The sequence below is a fragment of the Calonectris borealis genome, chromosome 5 (assembly GCF_964195595.1).
Source record: "Calonectris borealis chromosome 5, bCalBor7.hap1.2, whole genome shotgun sequence".
In the NCBI taxonomy this organism is placed as follows: domain Eukaryota; kingdom Metazoa; phylum Chordata; class Aves; order Procellariiformes; family Procellariidae; genus Calonectris; species Calonectris borealis.
Window position 1 is genome coordinate 24,715,893 of NC_134316.1, and position 26,469 is coordinate 24,742,361.

A 26,469-nucleotide genomic window follows, 5' to 3' on the forward strand; every position below is an offset into this window, starting at 1 on the left:
TTGCACTTACAGCCTCAGTCTAGTTCATTTTTTTTCCAACAACTGAGTGAGGTGTAAGGTTCAGCACAGGAGAGTGAAGATTACTCCCTACTCAGATGCACTCCTAACAGAGACAGTGTCTCCCACACACTCTTGAACCACAGGCCATAAGTACTTCCATGCAGTGACTGATCATCATGTGTCTGTAGCCCAACTTGCATTATAAGGTCACAAGCATAATAATGCAATGGCTAAATAATAACATGTAAAAACTGAGCATTATTCAATGGTATTCATCCAGCAAAGCAAAGACTTACTGAGAACATACAGGAGTTTGATGGTATCAGGACTGGAGAGAAAAAAGATAAGTATAAGCATATTAATTCACATTACATAGGTCTTCCAGAAAACTCTTCATCAGTACCTCCAAAGCTGGACCTGGATGATGGAACTAAATAGACCCTCATCAAGTTTGTAGATGATATCAAATTGGGGAGAATGGTTCATGCATTGCAGGAAGCACAGGGCTACCATTCAGAGAAACCTTTACAAGGTGGAGCAAAGGATTTACAGAAATGTTTGATGTAAATCAACAATAAATACAAAGCCCTACACCTGGGGCAGAATAACCTCACACATAAGTACAAGCTGGAGACCAGCTGGCTAAGGAGCAAGTCTGCAGAAAAGGACCCAGGGATATGGCAGACAACAATTTGAACATGAGTCAGCAATGTGCACTTGCAGTGTCAAGAGACACTGATCACAGGTTGCAGCAAGGGAAACTCCAACTCCATAGAAAGGAATATTTTTCACTATGAGGGTGGTCAAACATGGGAACAGAAACCTCAGAGACGTTGTGGAATCACCATTCTGAAGGAGGCATTCAAAACACAACTGGACACAACCCTGAAGAAAGCCTAGATTTCAGCAGAGTTTGGACTAGAAATCTCCAGAAGTTTGTTCCAAAATAAATTATGCTATGGTTTTACAAAGGAAGTTAAGTATTCTAACTTCCATTTTACAAACAGGAAAATTGAGGTAGAGAAAGATAAAGGTTATCTCTGAAGAACTGTTATTATGAAAACTGTAGTAGCTTCCACATGCTCCGAGCAAGATGTGGGCATACTGCACTGAGGCCATTCCTATATATTTCAACAAATTGTCCCAGCACATAAAATAATCAGAACATATAACACAGAAATATAATCAGAACACGTGAAACAGGTGCAGAGAAGTGAAGTGACCTGTTTAAGGTCAGACAGTGCATCCAAAGAAAAACAGGGAACATAATGCAGGTCTCTCACACCCTAGAGCAGCGTACTCTTCAGAAGAGCATTCAACAGCTTTCGTGATAGGACATCTGCCCACCAGACACTCAGCTAAAAATCAGCAATTCACTCTCCCTAGCTATAAATCATCGCATCCAATTGCCTTGTCATTAAGATAGTCTGTCCTCAGAGACAACTATCCAAACTTTAAGATTAATTCCACATCATTGCATTTTTATCACACACCCTTACGATAAGGTGGGAGAGTTAGTTAATAGAGTTAGCTCTATTTGGGGTCTCTGTGAGAAAGTGCAGTCGTGTACACGTGCTTTTTCTTCAGTTGTAATAGGTGTCTTCTTAGAGAACAGCAGTATGACAGAGACACAAGGTATTTCATGTGTGTGATGTTCAGTAATAATTTAGGAATAATGTCAGAGGCAGCAGAGTGCCAGAAGCAACAGAGGTATTACAAATTAAAGGCTCAAAGAGAACCAGGGTTATTTGATGAATCATTTTGTAAAAACAAGCTGCACCACCGCAGACATTTTCCCTTTTACAAAGTAAGAAAAGAGAAGATGTGACAATACACCTACGGTTGTAAAGGCAGCATGTCACGGAGCCACAGGATCACAGCCCCCCTTCCAGCATCTTTGCTTTTACTCCTCAAAAGCACCATATGGAGTACATATTACTCAAAAGACTAGAACAAACCAAAATACTGGAGGGCTGAGCTCCAGACAGCTGCCACTCTGGAGAAAACAAACACTACCTGCAAAAGCCACAAAGGTAAAGAAACTCCCCAAAAGAGAAGAAATACTGGATACCAAGGAGAAGCGTAAAACCTGGAGAAAGAGCATGAGATGATGAAAGGAAATAGGCTAGACATCAGTCTAAACCTTTCTGCCAGTTTTGTACCCTGCAACTATTCCTGTAAGGAGATGGTACTAGCTCGGATGCACAGCACTTTTAAGACCGAGCTGCTGAGATGGAGAAATTCTGAATTGACCCTAGGAAGGAGCAGTCACATGAGCTGACTTCCCCCCCCAAATCCTATGTTTGCAACTCTGTGTAGGTAGGTCAAATCCCATCTTGAGCAATCAGAAGCATCTAAGCATTTCCCTTCCAGTGCCTTAGGCACTTCGTGCAGGGCTAAAGACCAAACAGACCAAAAGACCCCAGTTACTGAGGGCAGAGTTGGTATACAAAGCAGTGCACTGATGCAACCATAGACCAAACCTTCCAGTAAGACTTTTAGTGTCTGAGTCGGTGGGACAACATGTGTGTTTTGTAGCCAGTGACCAGCCGAAAACATTGTCTTGTGTAACATGCTCAGTGTTCCCCAGCTAGAAACTGTGACAGGTTTTGTGGACATTTTGTAGGAGCTTTCCCCAAGGACAGAAAGGTTACAGGACGCTAGGTGTCCATGTCCATGCTGTCAGCTTCTGTCAGAGTAGAGAGAAAAAACAGCTTTTGTTGCACTGGCAGCCAACACAGACCAAAGCATACACAAAGCCTAAGGGGACTAGAGATGCCAGAGGTTATTTGAGCACGACTGCCATGCTTCACCAGCATTGCGCTCCTGCCTTAGTATATTGCAGTAGTGAATATTTGGATTTTTAGGCTATTTTACTAAGCTCAGCTGAGCCTGAAGCTTTGGACTGTTACAGAAATGGGGAGAAGAAGGGGAGAGATGACACCTAATAAAGGCCTGGCTGCTTCAGTAATGAGAATCAGAACCTCTAGGTCACTAGCTCATTAAACCCAAATGGCTGTTTTGTAGCCTACGTTAAGTAAGTTCATTATTTCAGTACAGTTTCTAGATGACAGGCATCCACATTTAAAAAAAAAAAAATTAAAAAATTTCCAAGGTGTAACTGTTCTCTGGTCCGCACATGAGAGAAAAGCCAAGGACTAAACAAGAAGAGATCCCGAACTTCCTTCTCACACCTACCAAGAGCACCACTGGATAAGAGTGATTGATGCTTGCTAAAGGTATGGTGTGAAGAAATCAATGCCAATATCCTGGTTTTCTGGGGAGACGAGACATCAGTCACTAGGACCATTAACCAAGTACTCGTCTTCAGCAGAAAATGCAATTAAAAAAATAAAAAAAAAGAGAAGACAAGAACGTACAAATGTGTTCGTTCTTGTTGAGCAAAGCGCTTTTAATTCAAAATCTGTTATCTCTAATCAGTGTCCAGAACATCACAAACCTCCCTGCCAAGCAACAAACAAGTCAGTCCTACAGTTTCATCCACCAAGTAGCAATGCCACCTGTCACACCCTCCTAGTCCAAATGAACGTGTCCCTCTTCCTAGGTTTTTACAAACTTTATTAGCAGAGAGCTTAGTGTCATTTCTGTTTCTTCTCCTTCTGCAGCTGCCTCTCCAGGGACCAGACAGTCCCCAAGTGAGCAAGCAAAACTGAAGGCAGTACTGAATGCAACTAATTGAGTTTATCCTTGGAAGTTAATTAAATTTTAGCAATTCTAAAGAAATCAAAGCTTCATTTATTTATTTATGGCTTCCTTTATAAAATGTTCCTATCGATGTCTTTAGGAGATAGCAATATATAACCACACATATTAAGTCCTAGTAGAGTACCATGCCAAATACAAAGAAACTCCTCACATCATCAAAGAAAAAACTAGCTTCAGGCAAAGACCTGTTCAAACAGCTAGGCTTTGCATGGTATCTAAAAGTCAGCTCTTTTGAAAACTCGAGGGAAGCAAATTCTAGCACTGCATTCTCTCTATTGATGGCATTCAGTAACTGGAAACATGAAATTAGGGACCTAAAGCTATTATCTGGAGATCACCAGACAAATACCAAATACACTTGCAAATGTAAGCAAAATTCCCTTTGAAGGGAAATACGGCCAGGCTTTGAGATCCCAATGGTTGAGGAAGAATTCAAGTGCAATTGTTCACATATTCTCAAGACGAAGTTACAGTATTTGATCATTTTGTTTCCTTACACAATTTTAGAGTATATCATGAGTATGTTTGCTTGATATCCAGCACTAGAAACAAACAAAATACCTCTTGGTAATTGCATGGTAGGTATATTATTAGAAATAAACTAAAACACATTTTTGAAAATGAGAAGCTGTGAGGAAAAAAAGGAATATCCACTGAATGCTGACTCAGATATTAAGACTAGAATTTGGCATCCAAGAGAGAGTAAAGAAACCTAACTGAAAACTATAAGATACTAAAGGAAACAGAATAGGATGAAAATGTTGATTTGTCGCCATAATTTTGTCACTGGTTGTGCTCATTACTTTTATTTTCCTCATACAAGATCCCGAACCCCTGCTCTTTAAAGCCACAAAATCCAGGAGAAGGCTGGTAATATTAGGTCACAGCAATACGTTTTCATTTGGTTTCTACTAAGTTTCTTTTTCAACAAAAACCCAAAGTAGATCAATGAGAATTTCTCAAACCAAGAACTAAATAATAATGGTTCTGAAGGATCTTAAACCTTACCATGGCCTACAAAGAATTCATCACTATAATTATGTATGTAATTGCAAAGTTAGTTCCAGAATATCTGAAGATTGTGAATAAAATATTAATAGACTGCCTCTGTGATGTGCTATCCGAAGTTCACACTAAACATTTAATGAAAACCTAGCCATTCACATCTTTGCTTTGCTGGATAAACATCACTGGAGTAACACTACGTTTTTCTAAGAAGGTGATTCATATCTAACAGGTTTTGAAGGTTCTGAGAATTAATACACAGCCCTAGGCCTGGATCTGAAAGATTAATCTACTTAAAAAAAGTCATCACTCTACCTGATCTTCCATCTCGTTGAATATCCACATGATACCACTCTCCATCATTGGCTTTCTTCTGGGTGGCCTTGACTTTAATGGTCCCAGAGCCCATATCCAGCAGCAAGTAGAGGTTCCCATCTAGAAGCTCAACTGCAAAGAAGTCTACCTTTGTATTTTTCTGGCTCCTGGCATCTTTCCTCTCCTGAGGCTTGCCATGGGTGAAAAGGATCAGTCCATTGGGTTCAGTGGTTCGGAAATCAAATGAGATGGAGCCCATCCTTTTGGTATTCCATTTAGGCAGACTAATATAGGCCTCAGGTGTCTCAAAGCTGATGGGATCCAGTGTAGCCACATTCTCACATACGAATTTCACTTCCCCGTAGATCTTCATCTTAGTATCACCAATCCGTGCCAAGCGAGACAGCTCTAGACGAATGTCGTTATTCTTATAAACAACCTGCCAGACACAAGGAAAAATATCATACATCAATCCTGCATACAGCACAAATACCCCAATTACTTTCAGCCATGGGAGATAAACTTCTCCCAAAAGGCAGTGGGGAGCAGAAAGGAGACCATGCAAGAGTCTGACATGATGACAGGGGGAGAGAGCACAACCAGGAGTCTCTATAGAAATGACAGCAATGGGTACTTTGCGATGACTATAGATCAGATAAGCAGGCAAAAGAGAACATTTAACTGAAGGACAGTGAGAACAATTAACTCTACCACAGGCTCACTCTGCTGTAAAAGCTTTTGAACATAAAATACAGTGTGTGTCTGGTACCATGCTGTTATATTTGCATAAATCCCATACAAAATATATAACAAAGTGTAACCTCCATGTCCATCTCTGCTAGCCACAGCAGGGAACTCTGTACCACCACTGTCATTTCTCTATTATTCCTATAAGCGCACTTAACTACTAGGAGAGAGATGCAAAAAAATTTAAGCAAGTTGCTGTGAACTGTTGGTGATTGCCCTGTGGCTCCTAAAGAGCTACAAGAAAAAATAAACAAAGACTTACAATTTCTGTGACCAAGAAATCTTAGATCACTACGGGCACACACTTGCTATAGAGATGTCTGCATAGCTTACCCTCGCTTCAAGAAGCCTACGCTCTCTGTGCTAACGCATAAAAGCCTGTACATATTCAGTGCCTGGACTCTTGCTCTCCCTGGGTTAAGGACCAGAACTCTGGACTCTGTGTTGCTACATGGATGGAAATTAGCCAAGAGAAGAGTCCCAAACAGACAAGCACTTCTGAGCATGCCTAGCTTGCTCAGGAGTCCAGACCTCCTGCCCTTCTCTTTCTCACAGGTACAGAATTAATTCCTTGCAAAGAGGACTCCTCTCTTCCCGTGCCATTCTCGCAGAGGCAGGGACTGAAGAAGGCACAAAACTGAAATATTTGTAAACTGTACTTCCTCTCAACCACCTTCTGTGCTTCCTAAACCCAGAGCTGGCACATACAGCAAGCAAAAGCATTTCTGCAACTAGCACAATTCTGATTGAATTCATATTCTGCGACACTACTGAAGATTCTGATTTCTTCTAAGGAGTTATTATTTTAAAATACTTTGTGTCTATTACATATAGCATATATGTACACACACATTTGATTTCTGCTTTCAAAATGCTAGCAGGATGAGTTGTCAGCAATTTGCTATGAAAAAAGAAGGAAAAGGAGATACGCCTTGTTAATTCTACAAATAGGACAGGAAAGTCAGAGAAATGAATGTGCAGTAAATATTAAAAGGCAAACGAGGGAGAGAATGAGGGATAAGCTTCTAAAGTAGGTGACCTCAGGATGAAAAAAAATGAAATCACAATTCAAGACATTTGTAGCAAGCGAAGAATTTCTAGCTTTCACTAAGCATTAAAGGAGAATTTCCCCAGAGCAGCCAGCACAGCATCCCATTTTCCTGTTGCAAAGGCAAAACACCCTACATCAGAAAAAGGAGAAGCCAGCTGTCAATTCCCATTTGGAGTCATGGCACAAAGCTGTAGTTCCTCCCAGCAGAGGACAGTATTGACCCACAATAGCTTGCTTTGCTCCAGTTCCCAATAAAGCGCTCTGCCCTCGCACAGACTTCAAAAACATCAAGTCTATTAATATCTGCAACAGGAATAAAATATATTTTAAATTTGTGGGACTGTAGTAGTTTCATTCTACGGATTAACCATGTCAAATGCCCTCGCTAGACAGACCATACACCTCGTTCCAGTGACTCAGCAAGGCTGTGCATTACAGCCTCCCCCTCTTGCCAGACAATGAGGTGCACCTCAGCCAGACAGCAGAGGCGAGCTGCAGCTACCTTTGTACCCAGCAAAGGCACACGTAAGAAGCGTGAGATGTACTCCATGCATGTGCAGCTACCTGGACTGCCCAGGACTTCTGGCTTCAAGCTTGCTGCCCAGGCAGCAAGTCCGGCGCTTTCCACAAACACTAGTTCTGAGCACTGCATGCAGTCCTATCTCTGTGTCTCAAGGAAACAGAGAAGCTGAAGGTACAGAGGAAAATAAAGAGAACAATTAAGGGGATGGAGCAGTATGATTTATGAGGATAGCCTGAAAAGGCCAGGGCTCCTATATTTGGAGAGGACTGAGAAAAAAATATGACTGACGTTTACAGAAGATGGAGAAGGTTAATGCAGAACTGCTCTTTGCCAAATCTAGCAATAATAGAACAAGAGACACTCGCTAAAACTTGTAGGATATCAGTTTAAAATGGATTTTTAGAAGTACTTATTTACACAGAGGGTAGTGAACTTCTGCAACTTACTGCCACAGGAGGTTGTGGAAGCAGAGAGCATCAGCAGGCTCAAAAAGAACCAGAAAGATAATGAACAGCAAGTCCACAAACTGATAGTAAAGGGAAAAAGAAGGGATGACCTAATCCAATAGCAGTGGATGCTGTGGGAGTGTAAGGGGAATGCACCATTGATAGTAGCCACGCTCACACACTCTCCCTAAATAGCACTTACACCTGCCACCATTGGAGGCAGAATACTGGGTAAATGGATTGACTGTTCTTCAGGCCCACCAGGGCTTTTCTCATGTTCTTAATGAATCTACATGTATAGTAGGTTTTGCACAGTCTACCCCTTGTCCCACTGGAGGGACAACCTGGGAAAAAGGGTAATTGGAAATGGGTTCCTGTGGGCAGAGTCCTTCTGCCATCACATACATACGGGACTCCCTGACTGGTACAACTTTGGCGCAACGCTGCATTTTTGGTTTTACCCCAGTATGGATTTGCTTTGGTGGGCAAGAGAATGCCAGGCCTGAATGAATTGTGACTTTAATCATTCTAACACAGGAGAATTGCCCTTATAGGATACTACAAATGACAAAATGACAAAATGACAAAAGGAGAGCCAAGGAGAATCTCCATCCTCTATTGGATGTGGGGGGGAACGTTGCCACCAAGGACGAGGAAAAGGCTGAGGTACTCAACGCCTTCTTTGCCTCAGTCTTTAGTAGTCAGAGTGGTTATCCTCAGGGTACTCAGCCCCCTGAGCTGGAAGACAAGGATGACGAGCAGGATAAACCCCCCATAATTCAAGAGGATGAAGTTAATGACCTGCTACGCCACCTGGACGTTCACAAGTCTACGGGGCCGGATGGGATCCACCCGAGGGTACTGAGGGAGCTGGCGGAGGAGCTTGCCAAGCCACCCTCCATCATTTATCAGCAGTCCTGGTTAACTGGGGAGGTCCCGGACGACTGGAGGCTCGCCAATGTGACGCCGATCTATAAGAAGGACCGGAAGGAGGATCCGGGGAACTACAGGCTCGTCAGCCTGACCTCGGTGCCAGGGAAGATCATGGAGCGGTTGGTTTTGAGGGTGCTCACGAGCCATGTCCGGGACAACCAGGGGATCAGGCCCAGCCAGCACGGGTTCATGGAAGGCAGGTCCTGCTTGACCAACCTGATCTCCTTCTATGACCAGGTGACCCGCCTAGTGGATGAGGGAAAGGCAGTGGATGTGGTCTACTTGGACTTCAGTAAAGCCTTTGACACTGTCTCCCACAGCATTCTCCTAGAGAAGCTGGCGGCTCACGGCCTAGACAGGTGCACTCTTCGCTGGGTAAAAAACTGGCTGGACGGCCGAGCCCAGAGGGTTGTGGTGAACGGAGTTAAATCCAGTTGGCGGCCGGTCACGAGCGGTGTTCCCCAGGGCTCAGTACTGGGGCCGGTCTTGTTCAATATCTTTATCAACGATCTGGACGAGGGGATCGAGTGCTCCCTCAGTAAGTTTGCAGACGACACCAAGTTGGGCGGGAGTGTTGATCTGCTGGAGGGTAGGAAGGCTCTGCAGAGGGACCTGGACAGGCTGGATCGATGGGCTGAGGCCAACTGTATGAGGTTCAACAAGGCCAAGTGCCAGGTCCTGCACTTCGGCCACAACAACCCCAGGCAACGCTACAGGCTTGGGGCAAAGTGGCTGGAAAGCTGCCCAGAGGAAAAGGACCTGGGGGTGCTGATTGACAGCCGGCTGAACATGAGCCGGCAGTGTGCCCAGGTGGCCAAGAAGGCCAACGGCATCCTGGCCTGTATCAGAAATGGTGTGGCCAGCAGGAGGAGGGAGGTGATCGTGCCCCTGTACTCGGCACTGGTGAGGCCGCACCTCGAATACTGTGTTCAGTTTTGGGCCCCTCACTACAAGAATGACATGGAGGTGCTGGAGCGTGTCCAGAGGAGGGCAACGAAGCTGGTGAAGGGCCTGGAGCACAAGTCTTACGAGGAGCGACTGAGGGAACCGGGGTTGTTTAGTCTGGAGAAGAGGAGGCTGAGGGGAGACCTCATCGCGCTCTACAACTACCTGAAAGGAGGTTGTAGTGAGGTGGGTGTTGGTCTCTTCTGCCAAGTAACTAGCGATAGGACAAGAGGAAATGGCCTCAAGTTGCGCCAAGGGAGGTTTAGATTGGACATTAGGAGAAATTTCTTTACTGAAAGAGTGGTCAGGCCTTGGAACAGGCTGCCCAGGGAAGTGGTGGAGTCACCATCCCTGGAGGTATTTAAAAGACGTGTAGATGAGGCCCTTAGGGACATGGTGTAGTGGGCATGGTGGTGTTGGGTTGACGGTTGGACACGATGATCTTAGAGGTCTTTTCCAACCTGTATGATTCTATGATTCTATACTAACAGTTGCTCAAACCAACAGTCCTCTAAACTGTACCTTGACCCAGCCTTTCCACATGAGAGGAGCAGCCAGGTAGCACAATGCCCTACCTATGATTGATGGCTGGGGCTGGGTTGTATCTAGCTATGACTCAGCGATCTGCTTCAGCAACCTCTGCAGGTTGCTGGTAGAAGGAATATGATCACATACACATAAGCAGCTTCCAACTCTCAGCTGAGCCACATACAGCTTCCACGTATTTGATACTTGAGTAACAATTCCCATCTCTTCTGGGGAAATGCAGAGGGTCTGCCTCTGGGGTTTATTTGCTGTAGACTGCCTTGTATTTCATTAGTCATACCAGTACCACAGCTGGAGAATCCTTGCGACAGAAGACTTTCAAAGGATCTTGAGAAAATTACATAGAGTCAGTTGTAACCCAGAAAGTCACTAACAATGGAGGATCTGAGAGCAAGTTTGAAAGAAAGGACCAAGAAAGCAAGCGCAAAGGAAGAGTTGGGGAAGAGAGGACAAAGGGTGCTGAATAGATACAAGAGTTCTGAATTCAGTCTTTTCAAAGAAACAGATCCACTCCAACCTGAATTGCTATTATTCAAGTGTTTGTTGTTTTACATTATATTCTTTAAAAAAAACCAAACCGACAACCTAGCTTGAGAAATTTGAAAAGCACCTGTGTTTAAGGAAAAAGTACAAGTGTTCACATAGCTGATTTGCAGTATCATTGACAGCCACATTTGGACATCAAGATCTTGATGTATAATCAAGTACACCAGAACTCTCAGCGCTATAAACGAAAGGATAAAAATAATCCTTGGGTGTAAAACCAAGGTGAATCCTGAGCAGGAATAGAGAGACAACAGCATCTCTGGCTTGGGCAATGAAACGCTAATGCAGCTTCTGATATCTGCAGTTCAATTGTTAAACCAAAGGTTCAAGAATGAAAAAAGGGAATATAATTAAATGACTGGAATGCATGTCCCATAGTGAAGAACATTCAAATTCAGTCTGTTTAATAGGTAGAGGTTAAAGGGTGATTCGATTACAATCTACAAGTGCCTGTGCAGAAAATGGAATTTGGCAACAGAGGGCTCTTCAATCCATGTGACAAAGGAATAATGGGATCCGGGGGCTAGAAATTGAAGTTAGAGAAATTCACATTTTAAAATATTATGACTTATTTTTACATGAGGGTAATTTGCTATTGAAATAATTTACTACACGTTATGGTGTGTTCTCTGCTACTGGCAAACTTTAAATTAAAATAGTACCTTGTTTTCTCTAAAAGACATAGTGAGACAGGAATTAATTATATAGCAAATCAGCCTAGATTATCATAATGGCTCTTTCTGGCCTCATAACCTATGAATCTTTTGTTTTAATGAAATCAACAGATGCTTCAGTGCAGTTTTCCAGGACAGATGAAACACATCCTTCTCAAATGTTAAAACTGCCTGGTAAAGGAGAAGATGCTTGTGTCAATTCTGGTCTGACTTGCCACGAGTGCTTTCAGTGAGGCTTTTTTATATGTTTGTGATCCTACCTTGCAACCTACCATTAAAAAGGAAGGCAAGTAAAAAGTCTAGGACAAAAAACTTGATTCTATAGTTCTAAATATGTGAGCTTCAAGAACTAGTTTCTTAGAGTCACCTGCTGCAAGCCAGAGAAGAAAAGTTTTCATGTTTCACTGAGGAAGCAGTAGAACCTATCATCTGCATAACACTTCCTACCTCATAGTCTCATTTTACCTGCAATCTCTGAACTAACTTGAGGGCTCTTCAGGATATACCAAAATACTGATTGAAACCCAGACCTCTTTAACGCCAAATGATGCCATGACTGATTCGGAGAGCCGTCCCTCACTAGGACATAGTCTTCTAGTGCCACTCTGCGACATGGTTTCCATAACAACTTAGAAGTAAGCAAAGCAATGAAAGCAGTGCCCATAAATTTGTCCATTTTTATCAGATGGCTTTCTGAACAAAGCCGATCTTGCCTGTTTAAACAGAGACAAGCTTGAGTTCATCCCGCGTCTGATATATGTATCAGAGAAGGTCAAGAGGCCTAAGGGAGTCAAGGAGATGATTCCTGGTACAGACATACACATCTACTTTACAGTTATTCTGGGAAGGAAGGTAGAAAAGAGAAGAGGGAAGAAAATGACTAGCAAAAGCTATGCACAGAGCATTTGAAAAGTAACCTTTGTACTTTCAATCTTAAAATTGCTTTATATTCCAAAAATGAAATTAGAAAAATGAAAAAAGTTTTTTTTTCCTTTTCCATGAGGACTGCTTCTAAATACACTTTAACAGAGGAATATTTTGACTGTTCAACGCCTTTGTTTAATGAATTGGACCAATATAGATGGATGGTCAGGGTCAGGACAGTCCAAATACACACATTTTCTGATAATCAGCAGTAGAATTCCATGACATCTGAGACATTTTGAGGGATAAAGAGATATACAGTAAATTAGGTTTCCTTTAAATCTGCTGAGAAAGAAGAGTTTGTTTTAAGCAAATTGGCAATCTGGTTTTGAGGTTTCTCAAAAATGGCAACTTTGCAGTTCTGAAGCATTCAAGGAATTTCTCCAGCTAAACTTATAAGAAGCTTCACTCGTGGGTTAATGAGAGCTCTAATCAGATGGCTTTTCACAATGATGAAAAGTGTCTCTCTGCAATCAAGTGAAGATGCAGATAGAGAGGGAGCAACAAAAGTGAGGAAAAATGATGTGCTAGACTTGGCCAGTAGCCAATATAAAAATTCCTCTCCAAGTTGGTGCTATTAAGCAGAAAACATGTTTTTTGGTGCAGGCTGGACACAGGCATGCTCCAAAGGGGAATGGCCATTGATAACCTGGTGAATTAGAAGGTGACCATCATGAACCATCATGAAAAACGGCAATAACCTGAAGGCTGTGTAAGTTCAGCTAGCTAGGAAGAGCACCTCTGAAGTACAGACAGTTCTTCACTTACTGCATCCTGTATATCACCAATTGCTTTTTTCTGTCACAGGTTGCCCCCTTCACCAACTGCCCACATCACTTCTCAGAAGGGCTAACTGTGAGACGTTCAGCCTAGAGCCTTTCTAAGACTTCCTTAAAGGCACTTGCGCTGAACCAGACAAGTTCCTGCAGCTTAATAAATTACAGTTGATCAGCTGGTTTATCAGAACTATGTGTTTCTAGCCTGCCCCAACCAGCAAGTAGAAACAAACATACCAGCTAACAGCTCTTCACTTTGTGTTTGGGACAGACTATGTATGCAGCGATCCAACGCTTCGGTGATGGGTAACTAAAGCTGCTATACTTACTGAAAGAACTGTATGTGGACTGTGCACTGGTCTAAACGTATTTGATGGTTCACTGGGATAACAACTGCATTCAAGTAATAAATAAACACAATCACCATTCACCACACTGAAGGAGTTAATTTACCTGTCATGAAAAAAAATACATCGAACACTGATGATAAGTAACTGAAACCAAACAAGTAAGACTCAAATATGATTTGTGCTATGTTGACTAAAGTAACGTGATCCTACATTTCATCTGAATTATGTTTAACAAAGAACATGTGTTTACCCAGCTAAAAACAGCAATATGGTAAGTAGAACGCTTAAACAATAAGGCAGAACTATTTCAAGCTTCCCAACAAAATTTTTTCCACCTTACAAATCTATTATAGGTCCTGAATAACTTCAAGTTTTGTGGAAAACTCCAGAAGATAAAAAGATTGATTTCGTTTCAGAAGACTTATAGGAAGATACAGAGAAGCACTCCCTGAAGTAGCATATAAAGAAAGAGAAAGAAAAGGCATTTGAAGTGCCAGTAAAAAAGGACTGAAAAAGGCAGGGTGGAATTTCTTCAACTGGTCTAGTGAGAATGTTTCTGTATCAGATACTGAGGACAGAGGACCCAGTACTTCATTGTGGTCACAACTATCCTTTAAGCCAAAAAATAAGCCCCTGCTTCTTGTGGAGAAGAATTAAGAGGTGGCCTAATGAGTACCAGCTGATTCAAGAACAGAAACAGGTGAAGGGAATTGTGAGCATGTGATCGTTGCCAGAAGGAAGATATAAGAGAGGCAACGGAGAGAGAAAGAGGAGAGAGGTGCAATGGAGAAAGATGGGAGGGCTGCCCTGTTATGATAAAGGCTGTATCTGCATGCCGCAACAATTGGCGCCCGAACAGGGACTGAAAGAAGATAAACCTGAAGAAAGAAGGTCTTGGAGAAAGGAAATAGAAATATCCGGTGGTGAGCCCCGCTGAACTGCAAAAGCTGTTGAAAAGAAACAGGAAAAAAGCTGTTGAAAGGAAACAGAAAAAAAAGCTGTTGAAAGGAAATGGGATAAAAGAAAAAAAGCTGTTGAAAGGAAATGGGATAAAAGAAAAAAAGCTGTTGAAAGGAAATGGGATAAAAGAAAAAATGCTGTTGAGAGGAAACAGGATAAAAGAAAAAAGCCGTTGAAAGGAAATGAATACAGAGGTGAGCAGCCGCGGGGAAGTTATATGAACTTTATACATGGATCATGGGGCAGTCAGCATCTCAGTAGAAGAACTGCAGACGAGAAAAACTTTGCAATTAGAAGTTCTAGAAGGAATATTGTGTGTATGCAGCTCTGCAGAAGTTGTGTCCTGCAGAGCAGGTGTTGCAAAACGTGACTGATTCAGCAATTTTGGAGGGAAAATCAAAAGATAAGAAAGATTCATTTGAACTTGCGCCAACGGCAGATGAAGCTTTACAGAAACAGAGGCTAAAGATGAACTTGTTCTAGTGAATGTAATGGCAGCAATTCTGGAGGGAAAATCAAAAGATAAGAAAGATTTATTTGAACTTGCGCCAACAGCGGATGAAGTTTTGCAGTGATAGAGGCTAAAGCACCATTTGTTCCCACCCTCCCCCCCAAGAAGATCTGCTGTGGGGATTCGTACCCACACACACACATATCAGTGATGTTCTAGAGGAAAGTGAACTGTGTGATGGAGAATAGGAAAGAGAATTAGAAATGTTAATAGGAAAAAGAATTAGAAATGTTAAGTTTGTGTAAGGAGGTATGCAAATCAATAAAAAAATATAGGTTATGGAGAATAGGAAAAGGAATTAGATTAAGGAGGTACACAAATCAATAAAAGAATATGGGTCACAGGTTTCATTTGAATATGAACTTGTTCTAGTGAACATAATGGACAATTTGGCAATTGAGAACAAAAAAGGGGGTGATATGGAGAAGAATTCTGGAATCGGGAGTTTCGGATAGGACTTTGGCAATGCTATAAAACCATAAACAAAAAAGGGGGTGATGTGGAGAAGAATTCTGGAATCGGGAGTTTCGGATAGGACTTTGGCAATGCTATAAAACCATAAACAAAAAAGGGGGTGATGTGGAGAAGAATTCTGGAATCGGGAGTTTTGGATAGGACTTTGGCAATGCTATAAAACCATAAACAAAAAAGGGGGAGATGTGGAGAAGAATTAAGAGGTGGCCTAATGAGTACCAGCTGATTCAAGAACAGAAACAGGTGAAGGGAATTGTGAGCATGTGATCGTTGCCAGAAGGAAGATATAAGAGAGGCAATGGAGAAAGACAGGGGAGAGAGGTGCAATGGAGAGAGAGATGGGAGGGTTGCCCTGTTATGATAAAGGCTGTATCTGCATGCCGCAACACTTCTCATGAGAATTCAGGACATTGGAGTGTGTTCACAGTTACTACAGAGTTTACACCAACCCAAATCATTCACAGGGTATCCCAGAGCAACCTTAAACAGATTAAGGCAGATCAAGGTCCATCTTGCTGCCTTATCTTTCACCTTGGAATATACCAAGACCAAGCATTTCTATCTATGCCTTTTTGGAATAAGATCTAAGATTTTTCGCCTTACGAGCAACCAAATATATGAGTGAGAGAGATTCGAAACTTTAGGGGGGGAAAAGTTGCTTTACAGGTATTTATTGAAGTTCTAATATGTGTCTAGAGCTGTACAAAATGTTTTTGCATATACTGAGCCTGCTGCTTCTTGTGTTAACTACGAATATTGCTAAGCGACTAAAATGTCAAATGCTCTACAGCCTTACTTATTCTTGGTGTTGCACTACAGCATTCAAACTACAGAAAAGCAGGGCTGTGAAATTACCTACTTCTTGCATTCCTTCCTTTTAACAGGTAGCAATAAGGACAGAATTTATTTTATCACGTGGATGGACTTCTGCATCCTCCATATTGGGATACACTGACTGCTAATTCATTTGGTCTACTGTTGAAGAAAATCTTGATTTCAAAGGGAATAGCAGACCCCACAATTGCATCTTGAGACAAACACGATGGGAACATTAGAAATTATATATATTTACTTGTGAAAAAAGGCATGACACTGTATAGAGGGCGGAGAAGCCTTTATAATTGCAAGAGAAATGCTGCTGAAGGATTCTATATTAGCCTCAAAGACTAAAGTCGTTTCCTCAGCTACTGAAAAGACACAGCATAGACAGCAATAAGATTAAGTAGAATTGGTTGTAGCATGGACTATGATTTGAGGATGAATGCTCTTTTGCAGTGGAAGTGTCAAGTCCTCTTCTTTCCTTGGTACAGAAACTTCAAGTTCTGCAGTAAGTGAAGAAAGGGATCACAGGAAATAAGGCATAGTTTCTGGATCGCTTAAAACATCGCTTTTCCACAGATTTTCTAAGCAATGGTGAGAAAGCCACCTAACCTCAAATATTTTCAAAAGTCTATTCCTCATATCATGGTGGCGAACTTGAGGTTATGGAACTGGTTTTGCAGAAGTGCTCATTAGCCAAAAGCTGGAAGCAAAGACAAGGAGAGATTTCGTCTTTACTGCTAAAGCTAAAAGAAACGTTCTGAGAAATTAGATTTGTCAGTCTGTTCCTAAAAAACTAGCTGATACTTGTTAATACTTAGGTGAAAAAGTAACTGACTGATATTTGACAGTAGCAGAGTTCACCTTTGTGTCATGGCAAAGCATTTAAGGCATTCACTGTGGATTCAGGTGCACAAACTTGAACTTTCCTCTTGCTTCATGTTCTAGTCAACCTCCATTTGGCCTAGTAACAGAGAAGAATAAAAGCTGCAGGACAGGGAAGCCAAGACAGCCAGCTACGATGCTCCTTACGTGTACCACAGGCCATAGACACAGGCGTACCTCATGCTAGCCCTGAAAAGCAACTTGTACTTTAGATATGTCTCTGGATACAAGAAGGGCGTAAAGGAGATATGTCAGATATTTTACAAATATTCATGCATATACAATAATGAGGAAATTCTATGTTCTACGCTGAGACTGTATAGTGCAGAGGTAAAAAAAAGACAGAAGCAGCACTTAATAGCTACACACAGAAAATCATTCATTGGGTGGACTGAATGAAGCATCCTGGAATGTATGGAGACACAAGAGGAGACAGTGCTGTACTCTGCTGGAGATCATGTCCAGTTTGGAGAATTGCACTTGAAGAAAGGAGTGGCATTACTGCAAAGAGTCCTGAGGAGAGCAATGAGAATAACTAGAGGTCTAGAAAATAGAAGACTGAAAGTATTGCTTCTTTATAACACAAAGAAAACTGCAAGGAGACATTATAACAGTGTTCAAATATAAAAAGGCTGCTATAAAGTAGAAAGGAACAATCTGTTCTTCGTATCTATGCTGAAAAGGACAAGAAATAATGGGCAAAAATTACAGCAAGGAAGTGTTGGAATTGATGTTAGGAAAAGCTTTTTTAATTTAAGAACAGTGAAGCACTGGAAGAGATTGCCTGAGGAGTAACCATCACTGGAGACCTTTAATTACAGGTTAAACAAATTGCTGTCAAGACTTACATGTATGTAATTGATTTTGTCTTAGGACAGTGGAAGCAGAAAGGATTAAATAACCTCTCATGGTCCGTTCCAGTTTTGTTTTATATGATTCTGTGTTGGGATGGGGGGGGATATGAGAAAGGGGAAATTACTATGTAGCTAAAGACTTTCCTAGTGCTTGATGCACAGAAAGGAACAATAAACCTTATATTAACACAATTCTGATATCTCACAAATTTGAAGAGCTTAGATTTACAAATGAACTTCCTAGCTAATGAAGGTTTGACAGCTATTTTAGAGTTAAAAAAAGAAGAAAAAAAAAGAAATCATTATCACAGAAGCTTATTTACCAGCACGCAACAGTTGACTTCAATTACGTTCAGTTCTGTATTGAGCTTATATAGGCATTCACCAGTTACAGAATGCTCTGCTCCTCCCAAATGCATCCTGAAACCTCGGATTTGTCTAGCTAGCACAAGCTAAATCTGTCTAGCTTGGTTCAGTGATGAGTATGTGAGGAAATGATTACTGTCAAGTGTCTCAAGGATTTCATCTGAAAGGCAGAGAGGAATTATTTTAGGATGGCCCCCTTGATCATTTAAGGCTTGAACCTTATTACACAAGACACTGAAAACTGTATCAGACAATGACTTAGCAATAACACTCCACTTAGTGATTTCATTGTATTTCAAATCCACCTAAGGTTGTGCAAGTACAAAAGACCTGTCTCAGGAAATAGATCTGTTTAGTATGGCTGGGTGAATGTTTCCATCAGGGTGGCTTTCTAACACAGAATTCCATTTTCCTAGCAGAGAATTAGCAATGAAATGCTTTACTTCAAGCCATTGCAACCCAAAACGGCACGTTTAGTTTCATCAAACTTAACAGAAAAGCTTTTGTATGAGCTTACCATAACATAAAACAGTATTTTCCAGGCATTGCACTTACTTTCAATAGTGGTCCCCATTTTCACCTCTGGTCTGCACTCTCTAGGGAAATACTTTCATATGACGCAATGTCAGTGTCCCCCCTGAGAGACACATGATGAATGAGACACATGACTGATTTTGCCACGAAGCGGCTTGACCAAATACTCTGGCCCCTATGGGAGAATGGGACATAAGGGCCCTACAGGACAGCTACCACATGGAACTGCACTAGATAGATAGGAAAATACAGTTCTTCTTAAACTGGCTCCAGAGTATTTGGGGTCAGCTCAATAATTAATATAAAATAATTTGATTCAGGGAATATCAGAATGTTATATATTAATTCAATTCTGAAGTTTTGAGGGATTTCCATTTGAAAAAAAAAATCTTACCAGCAGCAATGAAAACAAATAATGTGGGCTAGAGGAACCTCCTTTGGTACAGAAACACCTAATTTCACTCAGCTTTTCATTGCAATGATAAAATGTGTTTTAAAGACAACACCAATGTTTAAAGTATTCTGTGAAAATACTGAATAGATATTGCTCACTTGCACGTATGCAGTTTTTCCCCACTACCTATCTTCCCTAGCCAATATGCCTTGAGCCTGCTTCACAAGAATATCCCTGGCAGGTACAAGAAGGTAGTTCAGTCTCCATATGCCAGTCAAGCATTAGTCTCACTGCCTAGGCTTCCAATGTGCTAGGCAAATGCCAACTGCAGTGGCATTTTCTATGTTTTTGTCACTTGTCCAGCAAAAAAACAAATTGAAAACATTTTACCATTACATATGGGATAGCACATGCTTAAAAGTGAGCACTGCTCAAATAATGATGCAATTAGAGCAACAGAGGAAGTATTTAGTGAATTTAGTATTGTGTAGACTTAGTCCACAAACTTAAAGTGGTGTCACTGTAGCAGGATGGTGTCACTGGTTTTAGCCGGATGATAGCAGCTGGGGGTGCTGCATCCCATCGTGTGTCTCCTTCCCTCAGCCTCAGCACAAAGGTCGCAGGGGCACTGGCATCTCCTTCCATCTGCAATGGCAGCCAAAGTAAGAGGCATGCCTTCAGCTAGGCTCTCCCCCTGGGAGGGAGCAAAGACATCCAGGTCTGCTGAAGAAGTGCCATCGGCAGGATGGCAGTATCCCATGGCTGACACCGTCTGTCATAGTGCACCACACAGGTCTAGATGGACTGGGGAGGAGGACCTGTCTCTATATGTCTAGACTGAAATACTATGGGTTTCTAAACTTTTTAATGCCTCTGTTGTTGCTCTGTGCAAAAACCTGTCAGCACGGGCACCTCTCCAGGACCTCTGCTCACCTCTGTTCAAATTCCAAGGCACGGAACAAAGTTCAAACCCTTCACAGGTAGGATTCCCCAAACATTTATCTGTACTGGGCCTTATGTTGCACAAAAACAGAGAGATGATGAACTAAATATTTGCTTGAATATTTGCTGGAGGGAGCAGGGAATATAATTAATTCCCTACCTACAAGAGACATCAAGAGAAAAATACTGTTATCTTATAACCCCACCTTGATGCTAGAAAAAGTACCAGAAGCTCTTTTACATGTTTCTCCTACATGTACCTAAAAACTCTCTCAGCTGTGACCTCCAGCTCTACAGCTTCTAGCACTAACAAAAGGAAGAGGGGGAAAAAAAAATATTTTAAAAAAACCCAAACAAACCTATCTTCTGTTTGGGACTGAGTCCCAGTTACCACGATGCCAGAAAGTCTAGTCCGTCTATTCATTCAGAAGCCACCCAGCTGCACCAGTCACAGCTTTAGTGCACAGCGCAACACTGCCTGAGACCGATAAAGGGAGGCTGGGAATGGGACAGCCCCCCCTCACCTGCTCATATGGTCTCACCTGGCCTCCAGAGCAACCCTTACTGACAAAACTGCTTTCCTAGCCCCCACCATCTTTACAGGTTTCTTGGGGAATAGTATTAAAACAGTGCGAAGAGCGCAGGGGCACTGCCGGAGCCCACCGGGGCTGTTGGTAAAACTTCACCCTCATGCCTTGCTTTGCTCTGGAAGCTGGTGCATGGAGGGCAAGTCCCGGGCTCCGGGGGCTGAGAGGGGAGGGGAAGCAGCCAGCGCAGCCAGAACGCTGCCGCCGCAGTGGGAGCGCGTTAAGGAAAGCATGTGAAAGGAGAAGGAAACAAAAGCAAGAAAAGGGTGACATTTTCCAGTGGAAGCACTGAAATGAGAAGCAGAAATAGGAGACAGATGAGGGCCTAAGCACCCCATTCAGCACCAGATGACACTTCCTTCTCAAAGTAGGTGGGGTGCTGCAATCAGGAGCGGCAGAGCTCTCCGGTAACGAGGGAGGTCAGGGCTGGAGTCAGCACTGAGCACCAGGCAAAAGAGGCAGCTGATTAGCTGGTTCCCGGCACACTGGGCCTGATTCTGCAAAATGCAGGGAGCTCTTAATACTGTTTTGTCTCTGGAATGGGCCTATCGCTATGTATTTTTCCCTTTCTAAAAAGAAAAAAAAAAAAAGGAGGGGCAGGCTTTTCCCCGAGGGGAGCTGGAGAAAATACATCCCTCCACTGTAGAAACACTTTCCATAAGAGATTCCTACAGGGCATTTTAAGTTACTCTGTGAATATTAGTGTCTTGATGTTAACCCATTGTATTATCTCCCACTCCTCCATTAAGGGCCACTATCCCCAATTTACAGAAAGAGAAAGTGAAACAGAGGGAACTGAATATTCTTGGCCAATTCATACAGCAAGTCAATAGAAGGTTAGAAAGAATGTCTCTTCTTCCTAATTACTACCCTGTGCCTAAGGAATAGCTGGAGGAAATGTTTTGGTGACACAGATCAGTGTAAATAATCTACTAACCTCTTTCAGCTTTGAAATTCAATAATGTAAATATGAAATGACAATAAACTTTTCCCTCAGTTTGTTTACTTCTCCTACAATGCCATTTTAATGCATCCATGCACAGGGTTCCCATCTCCTCTGTGTCGAGCTTGGTTTTACACATAAGGGAGACTGATCTCACATCTAAGAAAGCTTATTTGATATAAGCCTAATTTACAATATTATCTTACATTTTCTGTTTTGCTCAGTACTATCTTACTGCTTAAGAAAACTCTATAGCAGATCTTAAGCAGAGCTATAGAGCTTACATTGTTCAAACACTAATAGGCAGAAAACAAAATCTGCCTTAGGCCAAAATTCTCCTTTAAATCTTTTAATTCTTTCTGGTTAACTGGACCACCCATCTGCTTTCGTCGTTCAAGTCCCAACAATCTTTCTGTACCTTTACTGAGCACTGAGACACCACTGTGGCAGCAGCAAACAGTTTCAGAACATGGTGAACTTCCATTTCTGGAGTCACCTTCTTTGGAAGAGGGGGTTGAGAAAGGGGCTCTGCTGTTGTTATTACCCAGACCATGTTGACCAGAATGATAGAAATGATTGTTTCATCTAGGTGGCACTCTTAAAGAACCAAGTGTTTCTCCTCTATAGCAGTTTTATTCTCCTTGCATAGAGCAAGCGCTGTCAAAAATCCTGAAATACAAAGAAATCAGTCAGCCATTCTTTTTCTAATATACCAAGAAAGCTTGACTGTGTGTTATATTGGCCGCTGAAGGAAAAAAGAGGGTAATAAGAGGAAAAGGCTGACATAGTCACAAAACTTTAAAAAAATCTGGTAGCAAGAACATATATGTATTCCTCAGTGCAGGACTGGTTGCTGATGTCTGGACATGTAATCAACTTACATGCTATATTTTTTTGCCAATATGTGCCTATGTATATTTGTATTCACATAAACATATCCATACACTGTGCATACATGCATAAGAAGGCATATATATTTACGTGCTCACATATAGATCTGAACAGTGGATCTCTGCATTGGTACCTACTAAGGGCATATGTATGGGTTTATACACATCTGTAAACAGTACCTATACGCATGCTACTATATGTACATACATGTGTACACGTGTACTCATTTCTCCACCTGTGATTCTTATGCAATGCACATGGTTTTCCAGGACAGTAAACTTAAGCGTGCTTATGATTAGCATTAGAAGAATGCACACCATCTGCATGTGGATCCCCACATGTGTATGTTCTTACGCAGGTGTGCTGCCAACAAACTGCTTGTCATTCTGGTAACTGGTATCCTTCTCTTATCCTGAAGGTAGCTCAGAAAGCAAGAGTGTATCTTTTTTATGAAACACTCTACACAAGGATGGAGTTACCATTTCCTAGAGGTGGAGGCGAGATTACACCGGAATCCTTGCAACAGCAAATTCAGCCTTTGCATATCCACACCTTCCAGTGTATCTAGAATTTCAGTTCAGAAGATGCAACTAACTTTGCTGTACGTGACATTGGACTGTGTGCTGAATGGGACTTAGCAGAAGCTAAGCATGCTCCTTCATGCATTTCTTTTTCTGTCAAATTGGCATGGTCAAACCTGAAAGGAGCATAAACAAGGGAGGAAGCAAAAAAAATGACAACAGGGTCTTCTAAGTGGAGCATTTCTAATGTAAGCTGTCTTGGGTTGGGCATGTTCTTGCCTGCAGTCCTGTTCCAAGCTGTGTCCTGTTCCATAACTCAATGTCAGCTCTGATTGTTCTACTACTTTAAAAAGGCAAACAAAGGGGGGGAAAAAAAACACCACAACAATCGCATGCAAAGCCCAGCGTGCCGAATATAAAGAGGCAGATGCTGAAAAGTACATTGCTACAGAATGTATGTTCAGCCCATGACGTGTCCCAGCATCACTGCGTCTTGTCATTCCCAGGCAGGAATTGTTCTGCTTGGCTTGGGTCCTTCATACATAAGGCACTCAAAAGGAGAGGATTAGTGATGATGATTACGGCACACTGAAAGTGGTGCTGTTTTCTATGCTGTACTTGCTCTTTTCTTCCTCTTTCTTCCCCTAGAGCGCTAGACTTTGAAAGGGCTGCATTTTTCAGCTACCCCACACTTCCCCATTTTGCTTTGGGAACAATATAAATAGTAACCAAAACAGGCAAATTATTTCCCTAACTCCTCAGTCACTCTGTCAATAGGGTCTGTATGGTTTTATAATACAATTCCTTTGCCCTTGAAAGCGCAAGTATCTCATACTGTTCTGGCATCCAGAAGCCTGACAGCTCTCACTGCAAATCCATCATTTGCATGCAGGGTCTATCAACAGGTATTACTAAGGGTAAGAATTATTTCCCAAGAGGTTCCAAAAGGAAAGATGGGTTGCAGACATCTGTCCAACATCCTGTTAGTCCCTCACAAAGCCACAGAGAAGCCAAAAGTCCTGAACTGCTGTTTCTGCACTGTGCTACCAACTAGTTTTGTCCTACCTAGGCTAACATGCCTCTTAAAGGCAGATCATCAGTTTCTTGCCACATTCTTCCTTGCTTGTGTAGAATTATTATACCCCCGAAAGTTAAACACTTAAATTAGCTTGAAGCAAGAGAATAAACCCCCTTGTGTTAATCGCACCCTGCAAGGTTTGCCTGCATGTTCCTGTAAGAGGTATAAGAGGCATAGTCACTGCCTTCTAAAAACAAGTTTCATTTTCCCAGGCTGAACATAAAACCTATGCCAGTAATGGAATATTACTATTAAATTATTATTACTATTGCTACGATTACTATTGATTATTACACATTGGAGATGCTGGTGTGGTCGGGGAAGCAAGGAGGTAGCAAGTGGCAGTTGAAGGGATTTCTCTGACACAGAGAAGCATAAGGATCATCCTGTACCACTTTCCAAAAACTTAGAACTGGAGGTTCATTCCAATGTCCTAGGAACCCTTGCATGAAAAAAATTAAGGGCAGTAAGAGGAAATACGCAAACAGGCATATTTTGCTTTAAGCCTTGCTTCTATTTTATGGAAGAAGTGTTATTAATAAAGCTTTCCAGGTGCCAGAGAAAGACAGACTGAGGCAGCACACTGGGGAAAGGGCCACTGCCCAAAGTTTCAGTCCTGGCATGGCTGAATTACAACCATGGAGCGACTTCCAGATACTGCAAAGCAGTCTTGACACCTCAGGTGCATTCTGGGAAAGGACAAGAAGATATCTAAAATTCAGTTTACTTATCACTTTGACATGCATATAATAACACATACTCAGACACATTCTCATTTCAGTTCAGCCCAGTGCTAGATTATAGATTTAGGATCAAAGACTGTAAGTAACTCTCACACAATGGAAACCGTATCTAAGCCTTGCAAATAGTGACTATGAAAAGAGCACGTGTGTCTTGGTGCATAACCAATTGAACATGAAATGCCTTTGTAAAGCAGTTGCTAAGAGGGCTAATGTGATTCCTCAGTGTCTAAGTAGGAAACTATCAGGAAAGTACAGAGAAAAGATACTGACTACGTATATAGTATTAGTGAAACCATTTAATAATACTGTGGCCTGTTATCTTGCCTATGCTTTTAAAAAGATGTTAAAAAACTTCAAAGAGCACAGAAAAGTACTACAGTGATTTCAAGTCTCAGTCTTATACTATGCTAAGTGAGCTATCCAATAAATTCCATCTATTTCACCCAAAGGCAGGTTACAAGCTGATTCAAATCTATATGCTACAGGAATCTGCATGGGGAGAAGTTCTCTGACAGAGGAGGTCTGCTTTAATTTAGGAGACAAAAGCATAATCATATATGGTGGCTAGCCAAATCACAACTATTCAGTCTGGAAGTGATGTGCAATGTTTCGTAGTGATCTAATTAACCAATGAAGTCTTTAGATCACGATAGAATGCATTAGTAGTTTAAAAAAAAGAAAAGGTTATAGCTTGATATAACCCCAAGAAGGCAATGGTTTCTTTAAAAGGTTCAGCTTATAAAATTTATGAAGTATGCAACAAACATTTTTTCTTTGTCAGATATAAATACATGAAGAACATAAGTGCTTATATCACAAGAGGATGACAAAGTATTTTGCAATCCATGAGAACAAAAGAGGATGTTGATCAGCTACCAGGAATAAATATGCTTTATTTTTAATTTCACAGACCTGGGTCACTTGCTCCAAAGTCTTAAAAGAGCTGAATGACGTGATTTCTGTTCCACTCAGGTTTATTTTTAATCTTGGAATAACAGAAAGATAATAGAAGAATAAAAGAATGATAATGTTGTGTGAATGTTTTAAAAAGCCAAACAGGACAAGATGTATAACTGTAGAAAGGTTTAGCCTGCAGGAAACATCAACCCTGGAGGAAATAGCACAACAGCTTCTATCCAAAGTGCTTAATAAAAACATTAAAGAATAGGAATACAATACTTAATGTCATTAGACCTTCCTGTGTAAAAGGAGTTTCTGTTAAATAAAGCTCATATCATTTGAATGACAATGGTAAGGGCACAGATGAAACATGGTTTAAGGCATTTGACTGAACACCAGAAGACATCTCTGCTTAAATTAACAGCATACAAGAACAAAACAGGACATAACATTAGATAGATAGATAGAGAGTCCTCAGCTGACAAATCTCAAAAAGTAGTTGTCAGTGGGGTATCATTACTGAAAAGAGGCATTTCTAATGCACCATAAGAATCCATATT

The 26,469-nt window shown here is 41.6% G+C and overlaps 1 protein-coding gene across 1 annotated transcript in view; it reads right to left on the reverse strand.

The window, feature by feature from the left end:
* Nucleotides 1–26,469, reverse strand: part of LOC142082818 (neurexin-3) — a 487,905-nt gene that overhangs the window by 323,397 nt on the left and 138,039 nt on the right. The window contains exon 4 of the mRNA XM_075151407.1: nucleotides 5,047–5,485. Within this exon, the coding sequence (XP_075007508.1) occupies nucleotides 5,047–5,485 (439 nt within the window). The remainder of the gene's footprint in view (nucleotides 1–5,046; nucleotides 5,486–26,469) is intronic.